Source organism: Mirounga angustirostris, unplaced genomic scaffold (assembly GCF_029215605.1).
Source record: "Mirounga angustirostris isolate CCGP_5_RB_7025 unplaced genomic scaffold, mMirAng1.0.hap1 SCAF_1, whole genome shotgun sequence".
NCBI lineage: Eukaryota > Metazoa > Chordata > Mammalia > Carnivora > Phocidae > Mirounga > Mirounga angustirostris.
Window position 1 is genome coordinate 213,433,904 of NW_026991709.1, and position 11,531 is coordinate 213,445,434.

At 64.8% G+C, this 11,531-nt stretch overlaps 1 protein-coding gene across 4 annotated transcripts in view; it reads right to left on the reverse strand.

Moving 5' to 3' along the window:
• The window catches only part of NFIC (nuclear factor I C), a 69,325-nt gene extending 58,591 nt beyond the window's left edge, over nucleotides 1-10,734 (reverse strand). The window contains exon 1 of one of the 4 annotated variants that reach the window (XM_064574719.1): nucleotides 10,580-10,734. In XM_064574719.1, the coding sequence (XP_064430789.1) occupies nucleotides 10,580-10,582 (3 nt within the window). In that variant the 5' untranslated portion in view covers nucleotides 10,583-10,734. Of the gene's footprint in view, nucleotides 1-4,376; nucleotides 4,539-10,579 lie in introns of those variants that run through there. The other 3 variants (XM_064574710.1, XM_064574727.1, XM_064574720.1) reach the window with 3 other exon arrangements.
• Between the last annotated feature and the right edge of the window lie 797 nt (nucleotides 10,735-11,531).

Consider the following 11,531-nt stretch of genomic DNA (forward strand, 5'->3'; position numbering starts at 1 on the left):
TGACAACATCAGGGGGAGGGTACGTTGGAAATGCCTCTGAGACATTTAACCCAATTATTAGTTTAGCGACCACCATCATCACAGCCACATTTATGTGGCACCCACTGTATACCAGGCACTGCGCTGAGGGTGAAGCCTCGGAGGAAGGCATGATTGTACTCCGCATTTCACGTGGGCAGAGATGGAGGCTCAGAGAGTTCCTTCTCTCGGCTGGCAGAACCGTCCACTCATTCCTTCGTGCAACAGATATCTGTAAGCGCCTACTGTGTGCCAGGCCCTGCGCTGAGCACCTCACAGGGGTCCTCCCGCCCTGAATCCTCGGAAGATTACCGTTGACTGCATTTCACAGTGAGGACAAGGGAGCACGGAGGAGTTAGGTGCCCTGCCAGGCGTCACGCACCGGGAAGCCGAGAACTCAGTTCTGAGCCTCCTGAGCAAGACCTGCATGCAGATCCGAGGCGCCCTCCCTCGGTCTCTGCCTCCGGGACCCCCGTTAGGGCCCATCGGAGGCGGGGCAGGGCTGTGTCTTCGTGGGCGAGGTGGCAGTGAACACGCACGTGTGCGTGCATGTGCGTGGGTGTGGTTCCGTCCCGGGGGCACCCCCCCGCCCCGCCGCATGGGGCACCGCAGGTCCACATGCCCCGACGGGAGCAGGCAGCACACGCGTGTGCAGGTTGGTGTGAACACGGGCATTCGCATGTGAGGGCTGCGTGGGGCAGGAGGACCCCGGACGTGGTGAGTGTTTCCCATCCATTTGGTGTGAGACAGGGAGGGAGGACAGGGAGGAGAGAGACAGAGACAGAGGTGGGGGGGGAGAGACAGGGAGAGGGAGGAAGAGAGAGAGAGGGGTGGGGGGGTGAGAGAGACAGAGACAGAGGGAGAGAGAGAAGGAGAGAAGGAGGGAGGGAGGGAGACAGAGAGAGAGAAGGAGAGAGAGGGAGAAGGAGAGAGAGAGAGAGAGAGAGGGAGAGAACGCTGACTCGCCAGAATCCCAGCTTCGTGATTTACAAGGCGCCTGGCCCTGGCGCTTGCTGAGGCACCCCTGCCTCCGCAGAGAAGGGAGGAGGGAGAGACACAGACACAGGGACGGAGAGAGGGAGAGCGACCTGGAGCCAGGTTGTGCTTTTTGCAGGAGCCAAGCAGAGGCATCAGACCATGGGTGGGGGGCGCACACGGGGAGCACCCACCTGCCCAGGCCTGCCTCAACAGCCAAGTGGGGGCAGTGGCCCCAAAGCCAGCCTTGCCCGCCATAATGCTGTGCCACCCAGGGCGGGCCCTGGCCCTCTCTGGTCTTGGCCCCTCTCCCAGCCCCCCAAAGCCCAGGTCAGGCCTAGACCCCACGACCTCCTGCCCCCCCATCCCGCCCCTAGGAGGCATGTAAAAAAAATACCTGCTAAACCCATCAGAAGTCAGGGCCACCCTCCCAGCCTCGGTCTCCCCACTGGAGAAATGGCAGTAAGAGGGGTGCCACGCTGAGAGGGAGCGTGGGGCAGAAATGAAGGGAGGAATGAATGAATGAGGGAGGGGCCCTGGCGGCCGGCGTTGCGGTGGCCTCGGCCCCGGGGAATCCTGGGCACTGCAGCCAAGAGGGATTTGGCCCCAAACCCGGAATAACTAACGTGGCGGTGAGGCGGGCGGAGGGAGGCAGGGAGGGAGGCCCGGAGCAGGGCCAGCGCGGGGAGGCCAGCCTTCCCGCCGCCAGGATTTATGGAAGTAACGGCTGTTCCACACAGTTCCTCTTAAGAGTAAAAGTGAAAAAGCGCTTGAGTCACCACTGAAACAGGGACGGGGCTCCCAGAATCCTCCAGGGCCGCCGCCACCACCGGCCCCCCCCCCGGGGGGCGGGCAGGGCCGGGGGCACCGGGGCGCTGGCACCAACAAGGATCCGGGTCGGATCAGCTAAAAGGGAGCTATTTTAGGATGGGCTCAGGTTGTAAAATTAGTCGGGCAAAGGGGGGAGATGGAGGCCCAGAGACGGGGAGACACACGGGAGAGACGGAATGGGGGAGAGAGACACACAGAGACAGATGGAGGCACGGAGAGAGACACGGAGGCAGAGACAGGGAGAGACAGACCCAGAGATCGAGGAGAAACAGAGACGGGGAGAGGGAGATGGAGATGGAGATGGTCAGAGACGCGGGGTGGCGGCGCGCTTAGAGAGACTGAGCCAGACAGCCAGGAGTGCAGGTCCTGCGCGGGCAGTCGGGGTCCTCCCAGGGGGGCTCCCAGCCAGAGATCCCAGCCCAGGCTGGGTCTGCAAGGAGCTCTGGGGGATCACCCTCAGGCTTCGGGGAACCTGCCAGCGGGTCCTGGGTCTCCCCTCCTGGGTGGGGGACACAGGAGCAGAGCACGGGAGGGGAGCCCCCCGGAATTTGGGCCATTCCATCCTCACCCTAGCCCTGGGAGGGGGGCTCTCGGGCTCTCTCTGCCTATCTCTGTCTCCTGTCTCCCCCCGCCCCCCCCGCCCCGCCCCACCGCTTGCCCGGTGCAACCTCAGGTAGCATTCACTGTCCACCAGGAGCCCGCCTGGCTGATCCTTGCCCTGCTCCTGGGGAGGGCCGAGCCAGGCCCCGTGAGCACACATGCTCACACCAGGGCTTGGGTTCTCACTGCCACCGCCTCTGCCTCTCCTCTCGGCAGCAACGTGGATGAAGGCCTGTCTCCCGAGGAGTCCTGATGGGGGAATTCCAGGGCTCAGTGACAAAAGGCGGCCTTCCAACCTCCTCCCCTGGAATAGCCTCCCTGGCTCAGCCCCCCTGTGTGGCTCTCAGGAGCTGGCAAGCGCAAGAAGGGCAGAGGGGGCGGGGGCGCCCACAGCCACCCAGGCCACCCCACAAGCCCAGAGACTGGGAGGCCCAAGGTCACGCTGCAACCCTCACTAGAACCCTACTTGCACCCGGGGAGCCTTAGGGCAGCTGGGAGGCAGAGGTGGGGCAGCAATGACAACTTCCGGGGGGCCCCCCAAAGTTGTTCAGAAAGGGAAACTGAGGCCTGGACAGGAGCAGGGACTTCCCCAAGGTCACTCAGGGGATCATGGGTAGGACAAGCCCTGAGACCCCCCCCCCCCCCCCCGCTCTGCACCGCCCTCTCCTTTTCTGGCGGGAGCCAGGAACTCCCTAGCACGGCAAGAAAGATTCTACCATGAATGAGGGGGACCCCAAGATCCTGAATAGTGGACCTTCTCCACACAGACTGGTGGTCCCTGGGACCCAAGCTAGGCATAGGCATCCACGTGCTCCCCATAAGGGAGAGAGGAGGGGGACCGGACACCCAGGCTCCCGCGGGACTCCCACCTCCCAGAGTGCTGCACTTTGCAATCTGGAGGCCACACTGCCCCTCTCTCCAGAGCCTACCTTAGTCCTCAGGAGAAACTGAGGCCACAACCCCATTGGCCTAAAGACACATAAGGACATGGGGGGAGCTGGAAGTAGACCGGGGGGGGGGGGCGTCCCAGAGGGAGCTGGAAGAGGAAAGGAGTCCCCAGGGTGCGGCCTGGGACAGGGGCAGCCGCCCCCTCCCCACACACCCCCTTGCCCGTTGCACAAGGGCTCAGCCCCGGACAGTCTGGGAGCCTGGCCAGGGGTGAGAGGCTACGGGAGGGGGGCAGGGGCAGGTGCCGGGCTGGCGAGGGCGTCCGCAGCGCCGCAGTGCCGGGCCAGACCCCGGAACGCCCGGCCTCCCGGCTCCTCCCGGCGGCGGCGGCGGCGGCGGCGCAACAATCCAGAATCGATGCGGCGAAAATACCAGATCGGTGTCGGGGGGGCGGGGGGCGCGGGAGACCGAGCCGGGATGTCAGCGCGCCCCCTCCCCCCGCTGCTGGCGCCTCCAACTCCGCGCGCCCCCTCCCCCTCCACGCACACGTGGGCCAATAATGGGGGGAAAGGCGTCTCGGGGCTGGGGTGGCGGGACACAACCGTGGCGGGGGGCGGGGGGCACTGTCTGGGGAGCACATCCGAGGGATCCTCTCCTCCACAGTGCCGAGGGACCCAGCCAGGACCCCTCGATTCCTCCTAGAGGCAGGCCCGGTCAGGGCGGGGGGTCACGCAGAGGCCTGCCTTCGGCTCCCGGGGGAGGGCGCCCCCAGACCGTGCCGGGTGGGGTGGGGGCTAGCGTCCCGCCAGCCTGCACCCCGAGTCCCGCGTCCGCGTGGGGGGAGAGGCCGGGGCGCCGGGGGCGGGGCGGGAGTCCCGAGGGAGGGTCGGGGCGGGGGGTCCCCGGCCCAGCCCATCCCCCACCGGTCCCTGGCCCGCGGCGGGGGCACCCCGGCGGGGCGGCGGGAGGGACGCGCGCCTTTCCCGTCCCGCCTCCTCGGGCTTCCCGACTCCGGGGCCCGGCGGCGGGGGGCGCGGGGGGCGCGGGCCGAGCGAGGGGCGTACCTGGGTCAGGCAGAGCGGGGACGAATACATCCCGGGCGCGGCGGGAGGCGCAGGGCCGGCCGGAGCGGGCGCGCTGAACTTACTGAGTCATTTTTCCAAACCCCCCCCCGTGGCCGCGGCCGGCGCGCTCCTCGCCGCCTCCTCCCTCGGTCTCCCTCCTCCCTCCCTCCCGCGCTCGCTCTCTCTCCCTCTTCCTTTCCTGTCCCCCCCTCCCTCTCTCCTCCTCCGTCTCTGTCTCTCCGTGTCTCTGTCTCTCCTCCCTCTGGCAGCCTCCCCCCCTCCTCCCCCCCATTTCCCTCCCCTCCCACCCGAACCTCCCACTTCTCAACATCCAACTTTCAAAGAAACGAGGGAAAAAAGAGCGCGAGCGGGGAAGGAAAGCCGCTCCCCCCCCATGCCCCATGAACCCCCATCATAGCTATTATTACGAATTACGAGCCGCCCGGGTCCCGGCACCGGACGGGAACCAACCGGCCGCGCAGAGCCCGGTCGCCACGGGTCCCCGTGGACCGCCCACCCGAGTCAAGTGGGGACGGGGTGCTGGGCTGTTGCTGGACACTTTGGGGCCGGAGGTGGATTTTTAGGATCCCCCCCCCCCCCCCCCCCCCCCCCCCCCCCGTCAACCCTCCCCGCGCTGGCCGGGAAGTTGGAGAAAAGAGCCAAGTTTGGGGGGGGAGGGAAAGAATGAAGAAGTGACGTGTGCAGAGGCCGGCGCCAGCGCGCGTCTTTCCCCTTAAAGATGTACGACCCGGGGTGCAGGGCCGGAGTGGGGGGTCCCACAGCATCCTCTCCCCCTGCTCCCGGGAGAGCCAGACAGGGGCTGCAGCTCCCCCCTGGCACAGAGGCTGGCTCCGAGGGCACCCTTCCCCACCCCACCAGTCCCGAAGGTCCCAACTAACCCGGGAGCCTCCAGGAATCTTCTCTCACCCCTTCAGTTAGCACCAAAGGGGAACTGGGTGTGTGGGGGGGGGTTGCTTTGGCATCCCCCATCAGTCACCCCAACATCCCAGGAGGATGTGTCCAGAACCTCAGGTTGGCCAGATCAACCCTTGCAGCCTCTTCTCTGGGTGTCCAATAATCCCTACTGAGCCTAGGAGTGTGCCCATTTCACGGATCTGGAAACTGAGGCACGGTGAGTGGCTTGGCGCCAGGCCACCTGGCCCCAGAACCCACCTTTCTAAAGCTCCATTGTTCTCCCTCTAGAGAAACTGGGCACAGACCTGACCTCCCCCAGTCTCTGCCCCCAGGGTGCCATGACCTCAACCGTCCCCCTTTCACCCCCTGAATCCTCCCAGCTTCAACTGCAGAAGCTCCCATTCCCACCCCACAGACTAGGGTGATGTGTCCCTCTGCCCCTTGGTGTTGTCCCCTCTAAAGTGCACTAACAGTGCCCATTCATGGGGTCCATGGGCATAAGGATAATGACACTTAGCAGAGCCTTGACCTTGGGTCAAATGTGCACCAAGACATTCTTAGAAAGCCTGATGATTTTGATTTGTCTCTCCCGGTGTCCTGATGCCAGATGATACCCTCTTGCCAACTTGGGGCAGGTGCCCCATGCCCAGGGTAATGGGAGGTGCCAGGAACCCTATTATTCTCCCACGTTATAGGGAGGAAACAGGCTCAGGGTCCCAGGGCTAGACTAGGAGGGAGCAGGGTTCCTACAGAGCACGTATTCCCTGGGCCACACTGACTCCCCACTGCATGTGGGTGTCCATTATTCAAACAAACAGTGCTTAGCACATCATGAGCACTTCACAAATGTTTGAAAACCCCTTGGCTGTCAGGCGGCCGGTGGGGGGGGGGTGCATTTAAAACTCCAGGATGAATGGCGAAAGTCAGGTGTCTAGGAATCCAAATGCCAACATAACATAAAGCAATATTTTATTATTTTTAAATGGCCAGGAACACAGAGCACAAGATTCCAAATTCACAGACATTTAAAAGTTGCACTTGACTGCGGAGGGTTCTCCCAGCTCAGCCCCCTCATTCCCGCCCAGCCTGCCACCTGAGCTCCTTTCCAAGGTGAAGTCTGGAGAGCACAGACTGCCCCTCACAGAGCCTCAGTCTCCACATCTGTAAAATGGCAACAGTGCTGGGACACATGGAGGAGGGTTGGAGATGGGAGTCCTGAGGTCACCTGTGTGAACACTGTGGGCACAGTGCAGAGTAGAACCTTCTGCAAATTCCTGAACACCAGTGCACTGTTACAAATCTATATATTCTAGTTCGGGTGGGAGGGGCCCTGCGGCGCACACAATAGGTCCACAGCTGGCCCGCTCTAGCGCAGGCTTGCAGCCTGGTCTACGTCTCCTCCAGCAGCAGCTACACTCCTGTGTGCCTCAGCTTCCCCTTGGTGAAAAAGGGCGAAGGTAGTTTCCACCCCCTGGGTTATTACGGGTGAACCAGGGACTATTTGGGCTGAGGTCAACTGCACCGAGCAGTTATCCGAACAAAGCAATCGGTGGATTTGGACCTGTTTGTGCAAGGGTCCAGAAGGGGACCGGGGGGCACGATTTAGCTCATTGGTTAAAAAATTAAAAATGCACTCTCCTTATCATTCATCGTGCCTTCTCGCTAACTGTCCCTGATCCAGACGCACAAGCAGCGTGTTGCCCACTACTCTACCAGTAATGGCAACAATCTGGGAACAGGGCACCGTGTCCCTCGGCGGAGGGCCAGATCAGTCATGCCAGCATGGGCACAGGCTGGAATACTATGCAGCTCCTAAAAGAACAAGAGGCTCCCACCGGCAGATGCCTCTGAGAGACACACAGCGGGGAAAACAAGCTGGAGACCAGGGCTTCCCACCCGAGGGTGCTCTGGATCATTCTCGGCTGGGGCCTGGGGCATCCTAAACACTGTGGGGGAGGGGTGCTGAGCAGCATCCCTGGCTGGAGCACCCTCAGTCCTGACCACCGCAGATGTCCCGAGACATGGCCCAGTGTCTCCTGGGGGCAGAACAGTCCCTGGGTGAGACCAACCCCACTCACTGTAAATGCTGCAAATAGACTCAAGATCTCACTGGGGATTGTTTTTACAAAATATGCAAGCATCCTTTGTAAGACTATGTACCTGTTACATGTTCAGACGAAGCTGAATGAAACCAGAGCATCCCCCGGAGTGGGGACCCACACAGGAAGGGGTGATGAGGCAGGTTGGTTTTCACTTGGGATACTTTGGTATACTCTTTAGATGTGCACGAATGGTCTGTTTCATTAAAAACAAACTTTTTAAAAAGTGAGTGGCATTCACAGAGCAGCTCAGGCAGGGACCATAGGTGCCCACCTAGTAGCTCCAGAGCGACCAGCCCCCAGAGAACAGAGGACACAGCACCGTGCCAGGCCTTGGGGACGCACACTTGGGACAGCGTCACTCCTCCTCGGCCCTTGGTGTTCCCATTTCACAGAGGAGAAACTGAGTTCTAGAAGGGGACGCTGAGGCCTTTGGTCTTGATAAGTAAAGGCAGGACGGGACACAGGGCTGGCAGACACACACGGTCACACACCAGTGACACAAACACATAAAGGTTCGCCTGGACGCAGGCCCACCCAGAAACACAGACGTCCCCACACCTGGCCTCAAGCGTCACGAGAGAAGGGCACCCAGGGACTCACAGACTCAAACAAAGCACACGCATCCACACAGACTCGGGCACACTCAGGAGACACACAGACCCACTCGAGTGCACACACAGCCATGACCACAACACACCTACACTCCTTCACAATCACACACTCACACTCACACCCCAACACAACCACACACACCTAGGATCACACCCGCCCACGAGCAGAACTGCTCCCAGGATCCCTACGCAGGTGTGGGGGCACATCTGTGAAATAACCACATCCCTGCTCCTCCCCCCGGCAGTCCCATCGACACCCCCAGCCCGCGCCCCCTGCCCCCTGCCCCCGCAGCCGGGCTCAGAGCTCTGCAGGTCCGGCCGGAGGCGGGGGCGGGTGGGGTGGCTCCTCTGCGCTCTCAAAAGTGCAGGTGCCTGTCTGTGTGCGGTTGCGTGTGCCCCTCTGTGTGCGTGGCGTTCTGTACGCCTGTGTCATGGGTGCGAATGTTCCTGTGCCCTGCACCGGGTGGGGGACAAGGGGAGAGGCTGGCACTGGGGAGGGCAGCCCAGGTGTCCCACTGCACAGGAGTGTGGTGGGCGTGTTGTGTTTCAGCGCTGGGGGCGAGTGCAGGGGAGGGTGAGGACTGGCAGGGGGTGGGAAGTTTACCAGACTATGGGACCCTGAGGGTTGGGTGCCAAGGTATCCCTGTGTCCATGTAGGACGCCTTTTTCCCTTTCCCAAACAGCCCCCCAAAATGGGATGCACGTTCAAAGAAAAAAGCAGAGACTCCGGCCTGGCCTTGGTGCTTTTATATTTAGAAAATTATATAAAGTGCCCTGGGGTGGGGGTGGGGGTGCAGCGGGGATTCCCCTGTAGGGGAGAAAACAACACTTTGTGCCCGCCCCGTCTGTCCTCACAGGGGGCAAGTGCAGGGAGGCAGGACTGGGAGGGTGGTCGCTCCCAGCACAGAGAGGGTGAGGGGGTTTCCTTGGCCACCCTCCGGAGCCCGACCTGGCCCGCGCGCTTCTGTTGCCGGCCATCCCTCGGGACCTCCTCCGCCGCGGAGTGGGGGGACCCCCACCGCCCCGCCTCCCTCTGGGGCAGGTCCCCGCGCACGCGCAGCCCCTGGCGGGAGAAGGAGCCGCCACCGTGTGATCGTGTCCCGGCGCCACCTCGTGCCCGATCCTCAAGCCAGGACCACCTGGGGCCTCGCGGATGGGGTACCCCGAGTCGGAGGGAAGTGGAGGGGACGGTGTGTGGGGGGTGAGATGAGGGGACAGAGTTTTGGCATGGTAGAGGAAACACCCGTCCCTCACTCAGCAACCCCGGTTACAGGAAAAAAGGAACTGGGGGTGGGGGCGAGGGACAGTGCAGACCCATCCCCAGGAATAGTCATTCGGCGCTAATCACACGCACACAGTGACACCCAACTGTCCCCTGGGACACAGGGACACGACACAGTTCCCCACTCACCAGCAACCCCCTAACCGCCACACATTCACATGGGGATACCCCACGGGTCACCCAGGGACATCACGGCCCTCGGGGACACACAACCCCGCCGTAGAGCTTCACAACACCTTCCCACAGGGACGCACGGTTACCCAGACACACACACTGTCCCTTAGCCGCACAATGCTCTAACACACACGCAACACAACACACTCAGCCACGTGGATGCGCAGACACACACAGACACATAAAGGAGAGGACTCGACGCCTCGAGACCCACGGACCCATGGCCAGAGACGGGACCACCCAGCCGTACGGACACGCGGGCGCATCCCCGGCCTCCCGTGCTGACCCGTTTGGGAGCACAGAAGCCCCCAAACGCACCCCTCGGGTGCCGGATGCCAACGACGCCCGCGGACTGGACACCGGAACCCTCAAGCGCAGCCACCGACGCTAGCGGGCCCGGGGCGCGCCGGGCGAGACCTGGCGACCCCTCCCGGCTGGGACCCGGCGCGCGCCGCGGAGGGGCCGGGGTCGACCCGGGGGCGGGGCTCAGGCCGCGCAAGGGCGGGCGGGGTGGCGGCCCCCGCGCGGCGCCGAGCGCAGCCGCCCGCCCGGCTCCAAGTTCAAGGCGCCCGGCGGCGGCCGCTGCGCGCTCTCCGCCCCTCTCCGCAGCGGCCATTTTCCGCTAGCTGGCGCGCGGCGCTTGCCCGGGCCGGGGCGCCCCGCGGGGGCCGCCGCGACCCCCGCCCCGCACGGCCCCGGGCGGGCGCCCCCTCCCCGGCCCACGCTCCCCCGCGGGCTGCGCGTTCGGGGGTCGTGCGCTCCGGGCCGCGCCCTCCCGCCTCCGGCCCGGCCAGGGAGGAGGCGGGAGCCGGGTCTGGGGGGGACCCTCTCCCGGGAGCCCCGCCCTCCCCGTAAGTCCGCGGCGCCCGCCAGGGGCCCCCCACTTGGGGTCCCCCGCTGAGCCCCGCGCGCCAGCTCCGCCCCCAGCCGCGGCGGGGGGAGGAGATCGGCGGGCGGGGGTCCCGCAGCCGCGGTCGGTGTGGGGGGGCCCCCGCCTCGAGCCCCTCCCCCGGGCGGCCCCCGCCCCCTGCCCCCCCCGACCTTGCAACTTTCGCCGGGAGCCCACGCACCACCCCGAAAACTCCCCGGGCGAAAACGAAAGTGGGGGCGGCGACGTACCATGGCGCTGCTGCGAGGAGGCGAGGCCGGCGCCGGAGCGAGCGCGCTCGGTCCCCGGCGAGGGGGGGCCGGAGGCGGCGGGAGGAGGCGGCGAGGGAGGGCGCGCGGGGGAGGGAGCGAGCGCGCGAGGGAGGGGGCGCGCCGCGCCCGCCCCCCCGGCCCGCAGGACCCTCCCCTCGGCCCGCCCTCCCCCGGCCCCGCGCGCCGCCCGCGCCTCAGGCCGCTCCGCGCCCCGGCTCCGGCCGCGGCGGCTCCCGCGGCGGCTCCATCCCCGGCCCGGCCCGCGCGAGGGGAGGCCGAGCAAGCGGCCGCCGCGGCGGGTCGTGGGGCCCAGGTCGGGCTGGCTGCGGAGGAAGCGGATCCACCTTCGCCGCGGCGCGCGCGCGCTCACACACACACACTCACACACACACACGCGCGCAGAGGGCTCAGGGACACTCGCGGCCCGGGCCTCCTCGACTCCGACACGGACACACAACGCACACCGACGCGCGCAGACCCACACAGTCGCGCTCGCAGCTTGTTACAGACACACACAGCCTGCGGTGTCATCCAGACACACGGGGACCCACGCTCACGGCCGATGGGGTGTCTCGGACGCACACCTCCTGCGGGATGCCACGCACACAGACTCACACGGCCTGCGGGTGTCACCCAGACACTCGGGGACTCACGTATTCACAGCCTGTGGGGTGTCACCCAGACAACCACAGGCTCCACGCTGTCACACACAGACTCACAGCCTGCAGGGTGTCACCTGGACACGCACACAGATTGACAATCATAGAAAGACACTCCAGACCTCGGACTGACCTGCACACCGACCCCCAGGACCCCTCCCCCAGGCGATCGCGCCAGCCACCCGGGCCGTGAGTGCAGGTGTCCCGGATACACGCAGTCACAACAAGCACGCATAGCGGGGAGACGGGACAGATGGGGACACAGAGACTCG